At 46.0% G+C, this 15957-nt stretch overlaps 1 protein-coding gene across 1 annotated transcript; it reads left to right on the top strand.

Moving 5' to 3' along the window:
* Nucleotides 1-14376: 14376 nt before the first annotated feature.
* LOC123060567 (glutathione S-transferase 1-like) lies at nt 14377-15732 on the top strand. The gene is made up of 3 exons (XM_044483333.1): nt 14377-14681; nt 14772-14820; nt 14931-15732. Exons 1-3 carry the CDS (start codon nt 14532-14534, stop codon nt 15419-15421), a joined length of 690 nt encoding a protein of 229 aa, XP_044339268.1. The 5' UTR covers nt 14377-14531; the 3' UTR covers nt 15422-15732.
* The last annotated feature ends 225 nt before the right edge of the window (nt 15733-15957 follow it).

Below are 15957 nucleotides of genomic sequence, written 5' to 3' on the forward strand. Positions count from 1 at the left end.
ATTGCCAACGGTGACAAGGGAGGAGGAAGAAGCAGGAAGGAGATGGCGAAGCATACCGGGGTCGGAGACCATGTGAGAGGTGGCTCCGGAGTCCATGACCCACTCACCGACGTTGGAGGCTGATGCGGCGTTGTTCAAGGTGGCCATCAGCACGGCGCAGTCCCACTGAGGTGCCGGGTTGTAGCCGGGGACCGAAGGAGCGTTGGTGCCAAAAGCCTGGCCATGGAGAGGAGCCAGGGAAGTGAACGCCTCGGCGGTGGCAGCACCGAGGGATGCGGTCCAAGCAGGCCGGCTCCACCAGTCAAGCGCGGCGCGGGAGCGCCCTGAGGCTGCAGCGGCTGGCCCGTGTATGGGTTGAAGCAGATCCATGGGCCGACGTGGGCTGGCTCCTTGCACCGACGCGGGCACCGCCGGAATTGCTGCAGTTGGATCGCCCGCCTTGCCGCTTCTTGCGCCAGTTCCCGGCTCCGGAGTTGCCACCGCCACGGTTGTCGTCGCCGCGGTTGGAGTAGGAGCCACCAAGGCCGGAGCCCTGGGAGGAGTGGCCACCGTACATGGCGGTTTGGTTCGCCACGGCGGAGGTGTTGGCGAGCTGAGTCTCACGGAGAACCAACAGAGAGCGCGTCTGCCTGAAGGTCGGGAGCAGGTTCTACATGGTCACGATCGTGGTGATGTCGGCGAACCACAGGTTGAGGCCGCGAAGGCAGTTGAGGACGAGGGTTTGGTCCGTGACCGGAGTGCCGACGTCGGCGAAGGCGTCGACGAGGGCCTTCAAGCGGTGGCAGTACGTGGTGACCGAGAGTTCGCCTTGTACGAGGCCACGAAACTCGGCCTCGAGGTAGACCGCGCGGGTCATCTGGTTATCCAGAAAGAGGTTGGAGATGAGATTCCAAGCCTCATGCGTCGTCTGATCCTCCGTCATGATCATATCAAGAATCTCGTCAGAGATAAAGCCGTACAGCCAGGACCGGATGACGTAGTCCGCACGGGTCCAGTCTGGCGTGTGCTCCGTCGCGGCCGTGACGGTGGTGATGTGGGGAAGCAAGTCGTACTTGCCGAGGAGGACGCGGATGAGCATCCGCCACTTGGCGAAGTTGGAGGTGTGGTGATCAAGTGTGACGGGCACGTGGGTGCGCACGCTAGCGACTTGCACAACAGCGAGGCAGAGGCGGGCATGGTGGTGTTGACGAGGGGGGCGGCGGTGGTGGAGTGGGAGGCGGGTAGGGAGGGAGAGGTGAGGGAGGAGTTGGTGGAGGCGCTGATTCCTTCCATGGCGAGGTGACGGCGAGTAGGGAGGCTGGCGGCGGCGTGGTAAGGTTTAGGAGGAGAGGATCGATCTATCTGATACCAAGTAAACGAGAATGATTAGGCAATGCGCCACACATGGGGCGGCCCTCGTGTACATATATATAGAAATACATGAGAGTTACATGCCTTGAGGGCCAAGGGAGATCACAACCATATCATACAAAATCAGGTAGGTTGGGATATTCCTATACATAAGCGATACATGGAGATATACTCTAACAATCAAGACTGTTAGTAATAACTATTTGAAGTTAAACTAAATCATTCATGTGAAGAACATTCAGATTTACTGTTCATATAAATCTTCTAAACTAAAAAATTAGCTATAATTTTGATTGTAAGCAATTATAGTAGATGGATATCACACATATATTTCTTGCAAGTTAACTTAGATGAAAATAATCTGAATCATGTGGATGTGAAGAAGGAAAGTTAGAGTATTGTAGCTGTTGGAAATATGCCCTAGAGGCAATAATAAAATGGTTATTATTGTATTTCCTTGTTCATGATAATTGTCTATTGTTCATGCTATAATTGTATTAACCGGAAACCGTAATACATGTGTGAATACATAGACCACAACATGTCCCTAGTAAGCCTCTAGTTGACTAGCTCGTTGATCAATAGATGGTCATGGTTTCCTGACCATGGACATTGGATGTCATTGATAACGGGATCACATCATTAGGAGAATGATATGATAGACAAGACCCAATCCTAAGCCTAGCACAAGATCGTATAGTTCGTCTGCTAAAGCTTTTCTAATGTCAAAGTAATTTCCTTAGACCATGAGATTGTGCAACTCCCGGATACCGTAGGAATGCTTTGGGTGTACCAAACGCCACAACGTAACTGAGTGGCTATAAAGGTGCACTACGGGTATCTCCGAAAGTGTCTGTTGGGTTGGCACGAATCGAGACTGGGATTTGTCACTCCGTGTAAATAGAGAGGTATCTCTGGGCCCACTCAGTAGGACATCATCATAATGTGCACAATGTGACCAAGGAGTTGATCACGGGATGATGTGTTACGGAACGAGTAAAGAGACTTGCCAGTAACGAGATCGAACAAGGTATCGGGATACTGACGATCGAATCTCGGGCAAGTACTATACCGGTAGACAAAGGGAATTGTATACGGGATTAACTGAATCCTTGACATCGGCGCTTAGATCGGAATCGACCGCGATCTGAATCGCCGCGTGTACGACTCCACCAACCGCGTTCTTGCAACGCTTCCGCTTAGCGATCTACAAGGTTATGTAGATGCACTCCCCTTCCCCTCGTTGCTAGATTACTCCATAGATTGATTTTGATGATGCGTAGAAAATTTTAAATTTCTGCTACGATCCCCAACAGTGGTATCAGAGCCAGGTTTATGCGTAGATTCTATGCACGAGTAGAACACAAAGTAGTTATGGGCGATGATTTGTTCAATTTGCTTGCCGTTACTAGTCTTATCTTGATTCGACGACATTGTGGGATGAAGCGGCCCGGACCGACCTTACACGTACACTTACGTGAGACAGGTTCCACCGACTGACATGCACTTGATGCATAAGGTGGCTGGCGGGTGTCTGTCTCTCCCACTTTAGTCGGATCGGATTCGATGAAAAGGGTCTTTATGAAGGGTAAATAGAAATTGGCATATCACCGTTGTGCTTTTGCGTAGGTAAGCAACGTTCTTACTAGAAACCCATAGCAGCCACGTAAAACATGCAACAACAATTAGAGGACGTCTAACTTGTTTTTGCAGGGTATGCTATGTGATGTGATATGGCCAAAAAGATGTGATGAATAATATATGTGATGTATGAGATTGATCATGTTCTTGTAATAGGAATCACGACTTGCATGTCGATGAGTATGACAATCGGCAGGAGCCATAGGAGTTGTCTTAATTTATTTATGACCTGTGTGTCAATGAAAACGCCATGTAATTACTTTACTTTATTGCTAACCGTTAGCCATAGTAGTAGAAGTAATAGTTGGCGAGGCAACTTCATGAAGACACGATGATGGAGATCATGGTGTCATGCCGGTGATGATGGTGTTCATGCCGCGCCTCAAAGATGGAGATCAAAGGCGCAAGATGATATTGGCCATATCATGTCACTTTATGATTTGCATGTGATGTTTGTCATGTTTACATCTTATATGTTTAGAACGACGGTAGCATAAATAAGATGATCCCTCGCAATAATTTCAAGAAAGTGTTCCCCCTAACTGTGCACCGTTGCTAAGGTCTGTTGTTCTGAAGCACCACGTGATGATCGGGTGTGATAGATTCTAACGTTCGCATACAACGGGTGTAAGCCAGATTTACACGCGCAATACACTTAGGTTAACTTGACGAGCCTAGCATGTACAGACATGGCCTCAGAACACGGAAGACCGAAAGGTTAAACATGAGTCGTATAGTGGATACGATCAACATGAAGATGTTCACCGATGATGACAAGTCCGTCTCATGTGATGATCGGACACGGCCTAGTTGACTCGGATCATGTATCACTTAGATGCCTAGAGGGATGTCTATCTGAGTGGGAGTTCATTAAATAATTTGATTAGATGAACTTAATTATCATGAACATAGTCAAAAGGTCTTTGCAAATTATGTCGTAGCTCACGCTTTGGTTCTACTGTTTTAGATATCTTCCTAGAGAAAATTCAGTTGAGAGTTGACAGTAGCAATTATGCGGACTGGGTCCGTGAACTGAGGATTGTCCTCATTGCTGCGCAAAAGGCTTATCTCCTTAATGCACCGCTCGGTGTGCTGAACCTCGAGCGTCGTCTGTAGATGTTGGGAAACATCTGACATACACGTTTTGATGACTACGTGATAGTTCAGTGAGTAATACTAACGGTTTAGAATTGTGGCAGCAAAGACGTTTTTGAAACGTCGCAGAACATATGAGATGTTCCAAAGACTGAAATTTGAATTTCATACTAGTGCCCACGTCAAGAGGTATGAGACCTCTGACAAGTTTCTTAAGCCTGCAAACTAAGGGAGAAAAGCTCAATCGTTGAGCATGTGCTCAGATTGTCTGAGTACTACAATCGCTTGAATCAAGTGGGAGTTAATCTTCCAAATGAGATAGTGATAGTTCTCCATAGTCACTGCCACCAAGCTATTAGAGCTTAGTGATGAACTATAACATATCAGGGATAGACATGATGATCCTTGAGCAATTCTCGGTGTTTGACAACGTGAAAGTAGAAATCAAGTAGGAGCATCAATTGTTGATGGTTAGTAAAACCACTAGTTTCAAGAAGGGCAAGGGAAAGAAGGGATACTTCATGAGACGGCAAATCAGTTGCTGCTCTAGTGAAGAAACCCAAGGTTGAACCAAACCCGAGACTAAGTGCTTCTGTAATGAGGGGAACGGTCACTGAAGCACAACTACCCTAGATACTTGGTAGATGAGAAGGCTGGCAAGGTCGACAGAAGTATTTTGGAAATACGTTATATTAATGTGTACTTTACTAGTACTCCTAGTAGCACTAGGGTAATAAATACCGGTTCGGTTGCTAAGTGTTAGTAACTCGAAATAAAAGACTACAGAATAAACGGAGACTAGCTGAAGGTGAGATGACGATATGTGTCGGAAGTGTTTCCAAGGTTGATGTGATCAAGTATCGCATGCTCCCTCTACCATCGAGATTGGTGTTAAACCTAAATAATTGTTATTTGGTGTTTGCGTTGAGCATAGACATGATTGAATTGTGTTTATCGCAATACGGTTATTCATTTAAGGAGAATAATGGTTACTCTGTTTATTTGAATAATACCTTCAATGGTCTTGCACCTAAAATGAATGGTTTATTGAATCTCGATCGTAGTGATACACATGTTCATGCCAAAAGATATAAGATAGTAATGATAATACCACATACTTGTGGCACTGCCATTTGAGTCATATTGGTATAAAAACGCATGAAGAAGCTCCATGTTGATGGATCTTTGGACTCACTCGTTTTTGAAAAGATTGAGACATGCGAACCATGTCTATTGATAGATATGCATGAAGAAACTCCATGCAGATGGATCGTTTGGACTCACTTGATTTTGAATCACTTGAGACATGCAAATCACACCACATGGGCAAGATGACTGAAAGCCCTCGTTTTCAGTAAGATGGAACAAGAAAGCAACTTGTTGGAAGTAATACATTTTGATATGTGCAGTCCAATGAGTGCTGAGTCACGCAATGGATATCGTTATGTTCTTACTTCACAAATGATTTGAGTAGATGCTGAGTATATTTACTTGATGAAACACAAGTCTGAATTATTGAACGGTTTAAGTAATTTCAGAGTGAAGTTGAAGATCGTCGTGACAAGATGATAAAATGTCTATGATATGATCATAGAGATGAATATCTGAGTTATGAGTTTGGCACACAATTAAGACATTGTGGAAATTGTTTCACAACTAATACCGCCTGGACCACCATAGTGTGATGGTGTGTCCGAACATCACAACTGCGCCCTATTGGATATGGTGCATACCATGATGTCTCTTATCGAATTACCACTACCGTTTATGGGTTAGGCATTAGAGACAACCGCATTCACTTTAAATAGGGCACCACACAATTCCGTTGAGACGAAACCGTATGAACTATAGGTTTAGAGAAACCTAAGCTGTCGTTTCTTAAAAGTTTGGGGCTGCGATGCTTATGTGAAAAAGTTTTAGGCTGATAATCTCGAACCCAAAGCGGATAAATGCATCTTCATAGAATACCCAAAAAAGTTGGTTATACCTCCTATTTCAGATCCGGAAACAAAAGTGATTGTTTCTAGAAACGGGTCCTTTCTCGAGGAAAAGTTTCTCTCGAAAGAATTGAGTGGGAGGATGGTGGAGACTTGATGAGGTTATTGAACCGTCACTTCAACTAGTGTGTAGCAGGGCACATGAAGTTGTTCCTGTGGCACCTACACCAATTGAAGTGGAAGCTTACGATAGTGATCATGAAACTTCGGATCAAGTCACTACCAAAGCTCATAGGTCGACAAAGATGTGTACTACTTCAGAGAGGTACGTAATCCTGTCTTGGAAGTCATGTTGCTAGACAACAATGAACCTACGAGCTATGGAGAAGCGATGGTGGGCCCGGATTCCGACGAACGGCTCGAGGCCATAAAAATCCGAGAGAGGATCCATGTATAAAACAAAGTATTGACTTTGAAAGAACTACTTGATGGTCGTAAGGCTGTTGGGTGCAGATGGATTTAAAAGGAAGACAGACAATGATGGTAAGTGTCACCATTAAGAAAGCTTGACTTGTCGTTAAGATGTTTCCCGACAAGTTCAAGAAGTTGACTACGATGAGACTTTCTCACTCGTAGCGATGCTAAGAGTCTGTTGGAATTATGTTAGAAGTTACTGCATTATTTAAATCTTGCAGATAGGATGTCAAAAAGTTGTTTCCTCGACATTTTTCTTGAGGAAAGGTTGTATGTGATACAACCAGAAGGTTTTGTCAATCCTGAAAGATGCTGACAAGTATGCAAAGCTCCATCAATCCTTCTAAGGACTGGAGTAAGCATCTCGGAGTTGGAATGTACGCTTTGATGAGATGATCAAAGATGTTAGGTTTATACAAAGTTTATGAGAAACTTGTATTTCCAAAGAAGTGAGTGGGAGCACTATAGAATTTTTGATGAGTATATGTTGTGAACATATTGTTGATCAAAAATGATGTATAATTTTTGGAAAGCATGCAGGGTTATTTGAAAAGTGTTTTTCGATGGAAAACCTGGATTAAGCTACTTGAACATTGAGCATAAAGATCTATAAGGATAGATCAAAAATGCTTAATAGTACTTTCAAATGAATACATACTGTGACAAGATTTTGAAGGAGTTCAAAATAGATCAGCAAAGAAGGAGTTCTTGGCTGTGTTACAAGGTGTGAGTATTGAGTAAGACTCAAGACCTGACAACGGCAGAAGAGAGAGAAAGGACGAAGGTCGTCCCCTATGCTTTAGACCTAGGCTCTATAGTATGCGATGCTTAGTACCGCACCTGAAGTGTGCCTTGCCATGAGTCAGTCAAGGGGTACAAGAGTGATTCAGGAATGGATCGCATGACAGCGGTCGAACTTATCCTTAGTAACTAGTTGACTAAGGAATTTTCTCGATTATGGAGGTGGTAAAAGAGTTCGTCGTAAAGGGTTATGTCGATGCAAACTTTGACACTAATCCGGATTACTCTGGGGAGTAAACCAGATTCGTATAGTAGAGCAGTTATTTGGAATAGCTCCAAGTAGCACGTGGTAGCTACATCTACAAGATGACATAGAGATTTGTAAAGCACACATGGATCTGAAATGTTCAGACCCATTGACTGATAAACCTCTCTCACAAGCAAGATATGAACAAACCCCATGGGTGTTGGATTCATTACAATCACATAGTGATGTGAACTAGATTATTGACTCTAGTGCAAGTGGGAGACTGTTGGAAATATGCCCTAGAGGCAATAATAAAATGGTTATTATTGTATTTCCTTGTTCATGATAATTGTCTATTGTTCATGCTATAATTGTATTAACCGGAAACCGTAATACATGTGTGAATACATAGACCACAACATGTCCCTAGTAAGCCTCTAGTTGACTAGCTCGTTGATCAATAGATGGTCATGGTTTTCTGACCATGGACATTGGATGTCATTGATAACGGGATCACATCATTAGGAGAATGATGTGATGGACAAGACCCAATCCTAAGCCTAGCACAAGATCGTATAGTTCATCTGCTAAAGCTTTTCTAATGTCAAAGTATCATTTCCTTAGACCCATGAGATTGTGCAACTCCCGGATACCGTAGGAATGCTTTGGGTGTACCAAACGCCACAACGTAACTGGGTGGCTATAAAGGTGCACTACAGGTATCTCCAAAAGTGTCTGTTGGGTTGGCACGAATCAAGACTGGGATTTGTCTCTCCGTGTAAACGGAGAGGTATCTCTGGGCCCATTCGGTAGGACATCATCATAATGTGCACAATGTGACCAAGGAGTTTATCACGGGATGATGTGTTACGGAACGAGTAAAGAGACTTGCCAGTAACGAGATTGAACAAGGTATCGGGATACCGACGATCGAATCTCGGGCAAGTACTATACCGGTAGACAAAGGGAATTGTATACGGGATTGACTGAATCCTTGACATCGTGGTTCATCCGATGATATCATCGTGGAACATGTGGGAGCCAACATGGGTATCCAGATCCCGCTGTTGGTTATTGACCAGAGAGATGTCTCTGTCATGTCTGCATGATTCCCGAGCCCGTAGGGTCTACACACTTAAGTTTCGATGACGCTAGGGTTATAGGGAAAGTATGTACGCGGTTACCGAATGTTTTTCGGAGTCCCGGATGAGATCCCGGACGTCATGAGGAGTTCTGGAATGGTCCGGAGGTGAAGATTGATATATTGGATGAAGGGTTTTGGAGTCCGGAAGTGTTTCGGAGGTACCGGGTGATGATCAGCATGACCGAAAGGTGTTTCGGGAGCCCCGACAAGTGTTGGGGGGCTTCATGGGCCAAGGGAAGGGGGAAACCAGCCCACTAAGGGGCTGTGTGCCCCCCTCACCTATTCCCACGTGACCAGGGGGTTTGGGGCGCCCCATCTAGGGTTCCCACCTCCTGGCTTGGGGGCCAAGTCACCCAAGGGGGAGATCCCATCTGCCCTCGCCGCCGCCCCCCTAGGGGAAACCCTAGGGCGCCTCCCCTTGCCCTTGCCCCTATATATAGTGGAGGTTTTGGTACTGCACAACACACGGGTCTCTCTCTCCCAAGGCGCAGCCCTACCTCTCTCCCTCCTCGTCTCTCGTAGTGCTTGGCGAAGCCCTGCTGGAGTATCGCGCTCCTCCACCACCACCATGCTGTCGTACTGCTGCTGGACGGAGTCTTCCCCAACCTCTCCCTCTCTCCTTGCTGAATCAAGGCATGGGAGACGTCACCGGGCTGCACATTTGTTAAACGTGGAGGCACCGTTGTTCGGCGCTTAGATCGGAATCGACCGTGATCTGAATCGCTACGTGTATGACTCCACCAACTGCGTTCTTGCAATGCTTCCGCTTAGTGATCTACAAGGGTATGTAGATGCACTTCCCTTCCCCTTATTGCTAGATTACTCCATAGATTGATCGTGGTGATGCGTAGAAAATTTTAAATTTCTGCTACGATCCCCAATAGTAGCATACCTGACTTGCCTCCTCCACGTTAGATGATCCAGTTCCCCCAGCACCTCGCTGATCACGCCAGGCCCCATTCCCAGAACCTGGTCAATCGATCGGGCCAACAACACCTGGCCTCACTGATCTCCCCAAGACTCAGATCTCCTCGCCGATCGATGTACAACACCGACTGGCCTCACCGATCGTCCCAACAGCAGCACGCTAGCCGACGACTCACACCCTGCAGCAGAACACCAGTCGGCGACCCCCACCCAGAAGGAGCAGAGCGCCGGTAAGGGGAGAAGGTCGGTGCGTCGCCACCACCCCTGGTTCTGCTCTCCCAACACCTGCCGGCCTAGGTGCTGCTCGTCATCCAGTCACCTCGCCGATCCAGGGCCAGTGATCTAGTCTGCTAAGGGCTTGGGACCTGGGGGATGTTGGCTCCACTTCGGCGTCGACTACAAGGTCGGCGCGCTCAAGTGCATCCTTGTCACTGAGTAGCAGCAGCATCTGTGGTGCTTCCGGACTTGAACTACACTCCACTCGGAGAAGACAATGATCCACACGAAGAAGATAATGCTCCTCCCGATGCAAGTATACTCCCAGTCCTGTGATCTGCAATCATTGACATCAGGAAGTTACTCTACTGTAATTAATTCATTACCTTGTAATAGTTGGTGTAGCACATCATCAGGATATAACATGCACTCCAAGAACTCATTTCCAGAACAGCAGGATATATCATGCACTCCAAGAACTCCATGAACTTCATGTTTTGTGTTAGATACTCTACTGTTTAGCTTGTAGTAGGAAGCGTGCTGGCTATTCTAAAGTAAATGTTGTTAACACACAATGAGCATTAACTTGAATACTCACGTCCTACACAGAACCTTAAGATGCCAGAATATGCATATGCCAAGTGAGGAAGTTCAGTAACATCCATGTCTGTTCCACTCTTCACACTTGATGAAACAAATTGACAGAAATAGTAGAGTGTCACATTAGGTACATTGTCACAGTATGCATTGTCACTAAAAACAGAGAAAATGCTAAGGATACTTCTAAGAAAACTGAGCAAGTTAAGCAGACATTTCCTTGCACTAAGCTATGGATCCCATCCCTATATGATGTATGCTGATCATCATCTTAGATTCAGAGATGTATCCAGGAAAAAAAGGGATCAGCTGGTTGTTGTTCTTAGAAGTATGCCTCCGGGGCACCGTCGGTGGGGTGAAGTCAAAGGGGTAGACCGCGCGGTCAACAGAACTAGGGTTTCGTCGAAAATCGCACCTCGGAGGGTGGGAATGGCCCCAAAACTTGTGTGTGTCCACATGGTTTGTACACAAGTGTGGTGAGATGGTGTTGGAACCAAGGATGAACCCTCGCGTGTGTCCGGCTTCAGACACTTGGGGTTCCAACACTTAGGCAGATTATGGACGTATAGGGTGAACTCCCTTGGGGGGGGGGGCTGAACCGGAGAGAATCTTGAGAGCATATGGGCTGATAATTGTTACCACATGTCCATATGACCTAACCAAGATCAAATGAAGGCATATGCCCACCCGGGCACCGCCGGTGGGATGAAGTCAAAGGGATAGACCGCGCAGTCAACGGGTTAGGGTTTCGTCGTAAATCAAGCCTCGGAGGGTGGGAATGGCCCCAAAACTTGTGTGTGTCCACATGGTGTGTACACAAGTGTGGTGAGATGGTGCTGGATCCAAGGATGAACCCCCCGCGTGTGTCCGGCTTCAGACACTTGGGGTTTCGACACTTAGGCACATTCTGGACGTATAGGGGAAACTCCCCGGGAAGGGTGAACCGGAGGGAATCTTGAGAGCATTATGGGTTGATAATTGTTACCACATGTCCCTATGACATAACCAAGATCAAATGAAGGCAGATTCCCACTCGTGCTAAGAACACCCTCACCAACAATGAGCTAATCATTGGAGGGGGAGTATACGTCGGGACTGGACGATAGTAATACTCCTGTAATGATATGCCATAGGAAACAAGGATATGTAAAAAGGAAGTACACATCGTCTTTGGTGCTTAGCTCATTCCTTTGGTAGCACGAGTTGCATTATCTTTGCATGTGAGTTTCCTTGAACATAATCCCTATCCTTTAAGATAAACTTGTCTTTGCTTTGTAATCATGGTGGATATTTACTTGCCACTACAATATCTTGGTTCCCCGTTGTTCCATTTGCATGCCACTTGCCATACCTAAGCTTCACATAAGCCAAGTGTGTTTAGTGTGTTTTGGAGTTCTTTGATACAAAGCCACTTCTCTCCTTTGCATTTTGGTAGCTCTCCGATTAAACCATTGTTCCTATACTATCTATGAAAGGTGAGAAATGGTTTGTACCCGTGCACGCGCGCGCGCACACACACACACGACTCCTCTTTTATACTCCCAAGAGTATGTACTCCCACGCCCCATCCTTAGGAATAACAACAACTCAGCCAATTTGTCAAAAAATCTAACAACCTTTTTTGGACGCGTTAGGTACACCCTAGAAGTTAGGAACAACCATTCGTCCTTCAAATTTGTTTGACTGCTTGGAATAGCGGACATCATTTGTTTTTCATTCGTTAACCATTGGAAGTAGTACACATGATACTAGTTTGAAGTATACGTTGTTGTACTAAAATTTGGAGTATATACTGTTACTTACAACCGTGTAGTATATAACATTCTTTTGATGAAACGAGTTAGCACAAATAAGTATATATATATATATATATATATATATATATATATATATATATATATATATATATATATATATATATATATATATGACATGTATACACTACTTTTGATGAGACAAATTATCACAAATATGTAAAACTTATTAAAGGGTATATACCATATTCTACAGTTTTTAGTGAGCACATAGTTTTTGTGATGGGTTATATACTGCACTTTGAATTATTATTTTTTGTGATAAATATACTGCACTTTGATGATAGATCAATAACCTTTTTTTTGTTGGGTGAGTATATACTGCATTTTCCTAAGAGGATAGAAATTGCATTTTTTATGAGGAATGTATGCACTTTTTTCATCTAAGAAGGTACACATTTTTTTCTGAGTGAGTATAAAAAAATTACACTGCCATACGCCATAGTCAGTGGGAGATAAAAAAGATTAATGGACAATGGTAGATAAGTTAGTACGAGGAACTACATGCGTAAAAGTAATGTATGCACCCTGCAAAAAAAAAGTAATGCATGCGTGAGAGTATACCTCCACGATGAGATGGTGAAACCCCTGAAAGAAAATAAAGGATGGGATGATGAACCTCAAGTGTCGTCGTCTCCTGTCAGGCAAGACCGCAGGGGTTGCCACATGAAGTCATCTTGTTGTCGTCGTATATCGTAGCCGGTCATAGCCGCCGGCGGCGATGTTACACGGAGATGCACTGTGACCACATGAGGAGCACAGCAGATGAGACCTTCTATATTTTCCTTCAGCTATTGCCGTCGTGGTTGATGCTGGACCAGATGCTGCTGCCACCTCTCCTCGCTTTCGCCGTGTCCCCGCCAGTCCGCCACGCCGCAGCCCGCCCGGCATGTACCCAAGGATGGGATGGCAAGAAAAGTCAGGCTGCCTTTGTTGTCCTCGCTGCCGTCAGCGATCCACAATTTCTAGAACAGGAAATATACGCAGGAGTATAGACTTGTAATAACAGTACACATGTGCTTATCCCCAAAAATCCGGAACAACTTTTCAAAGTGCTCGTGATCTCTCGTTGAAACCGACGGACTTTTTGCATGAGGGAAATTGAACATGCAAATGAGGTGATGGGGAATCTCAAGATGATATGCCGGCTCAGTCTTTTGGAGATGCTTATAGGGGTAGGATATGCGTGTGTGCGTTCATAGGAGTGAGTGTATGCGCGTGTATATGAGCGCTTGTGTCTGTACTGATGTTAAAAAAAATAAGGTGATGGGGCCGACCGTAGATAAGGGGCGACGTCTGACGACTACATATTAAAATTTTCAATTATGGACATCATACTTGACCAGCTAACTCAGGGTCATGCGTGACCATGGCCAAACTTTTCAATGAATAAAAATGGAAATCAACTAACGGGCCCCTCCGAGCACACTGCCTTCTTTCTAGTGTGCCTATCTGAAAGGGTCATGTGAACTGGACCAGCCACATGCATGTCCCATGCAGAGACGCGTGGAACGGAGCAAACAACCCAGAAAATCTGAAACGGGCATGTCAATTTGACCATGCAAAACGTGCAGTCAAACAAACATAAAAAAACAAAGGAACTCTCCCGTAGGATGCACTGCACACGCGGAGATAGACAAGGGCACATAAAGTGTCGCTCAACCGGCAGGGATGAAAAAAAAATCCGAGAAAACCAGAAAAAATTCGAACCTTGACAGGCCTAGTCTTCTTAGTATATATATGAAGAGAATGATTTAATACTTTGTGTTTAAGAATAGAATAAGTTATTCCATGCTCTAGCCACCTAAACGAACTATTTGACGAATATCTCGCTAGCTGGTGAGAGCCAGAGCCGTGGAAAGTCTCTCTTGCTAAGTTGCTATCAAGGCCACAAGCATCAAACAGGAAAAATTAGAGCCATGGAAAGTGATGTGTCGCCTACCAATGGGCCACCTGCTAGCGACGTAATAGTAGCATGCAAGTTGATTTTTTATAGGACATGCAAGGCGTCGGCAAGTTGGAAAATGATTCATCGCTGGCAAGCTTAACTCTCGGAACTTGTAGCATTCAACTGAACGAGAAGAAAAATGACAGGAGTAGCAGCCGGCGGCGGAACAAAAATGAAATAAAGCAGGTCTAGACACTACCTAAAAAGTCCTAGTACAATATTCAGAGCGGTCAGTTTTCCTTGGGCCACGCGGGCCGGGTGTGGTGCTCCCTGCTCTGCGTATAAATGGAGATCAACATCCAAGGCCTCCTCCACACACACACGCGCGCACGCTACAGAGCAGAGTCTTGCTCCCTCTCCTGCCTGTAGAGCATCCATCACGTGAAGTTCACGGACAAACATGTCTCCGGTGAAGGTGTTCGGGCACCCGATGTTGACAAACGTCGCACGGGTGCTGCTCTTCCTGGAGGAGGTCGGCGCTGAGTACGAGCTCGTGCCCCTCGACTTCGTAGCCGGCGAGCACAAGAGGCCCCAACACGTCCAGTTAAACGTAAGCAGACGACAATTCGTCGATCGGTCACCGTATCAGGTTCAGGTGATGATTTTTGACAGAGATGCTGCGTGTTTTTCTTCCTTGCAGCCGTTTGCGAAGATGCCTGGGTTCCAAGATGGGGATCTCGTCCTGTTCGGTGAGCCTTCTAACACATCAGTACACACGAATCATTCCTGTCTAAGAGTATCATGTTAAAAATCCATTGCATTGGTTTCTCTAATCTAACAAATCGATGAGTGAGTGCAGAGTCGCGCGCCATCGCCAAGTACATCCTCCGCAAGTACGGGGGGACAGCCGGCCTGGACCTCCTCGGAGAAAACAGTGGAATCGAAGAATTAGCAATGGTGGACATGTGGACGGAGGTGGAGGCCCAGCAGTACTACCCAGCCATCTCGCCGGTGGTGTTCGAGTGCATCATCATTCCCTTCATCATCCCTGGCGGTGGCGCGGCGCCGAACCGGAGCGTCGTGGACGAGAGCCTGGAGCGGCTGAGGGGTGTACTGGGGATCTACGAGGCCCGGCTGGAGAAGAGCAGCTACTTGGCCGGGGACTCCATCAGCTTCGCCGATCTGAACCACATCCCGTTCACCTTCTACTTCATGACCACCCCGTACGCCAAGGTGTTTGATGAGTACCCCAAGGTGAAGGCCTGGTGGGAGATGCTCATGGCCAGGCCGGCGGTGCAGAGGGTCTGCAAGCATATGCCTACCAAGTTTAAGCTAGGTGCGCAGTACTAGATGTTCGTGCACTCCGCGTGGGTGTGTGCCGTGCCGTGCCGTGCCGGTGATGATTCCATTCAAGAGAAGAGACCTCCCGTGGGTGGGTGATCATCTGCCCGTCTAGTTCAATCGAGTATACGCTTTCAGTTTCAGCAGCACGAGGAGTCCGCTTGCGCTTCTGTTCGTGCGAGCCTGGATTCCTTGCTTTAATTTGTGCACTATTAGTAAATAAACAACGGACTGGTCAATGCTGCTAATCCGTACGTCCTAGTACTAGAGATCATAATGGATCCAAAGCAAATATATATACTACATCTTGGATACGTGTATGTGCATGGCTCTCTAGCCGTGAAATCGTAGTAGGAAATACGCCAAACCACCTTTCAATCTGCCCATGCATCCATCAATCTTGGCGTCCAGATTTTGTTTTCCAAACCACCGACTTAGCAGTTCGTTTACTTATTACAAGTCGCGATTGCCGTTTAATTCGCTTCGGAAAGAGAATTAAAGGGCGTGTTTCGGGTCCGTACCAACGAACAAAGGACCGAGCCAAG

This window comes from Triticum aestivum, chromosome 3A, assembly GCF_018294505.1.
Source record: "Triticum aestivum cultivar Chinese Spring chromosome 3A, IWGSC CS RefSeq v2.1, whole genome shotgun sequence".
NCBI classification, from domain to species: domain Eukaryota; kingdom Viridiplantae; phylum Streptophyta; class Magnoliopsida; order Poales; family Poaceae; genus Triticum; species Triticum aestivum.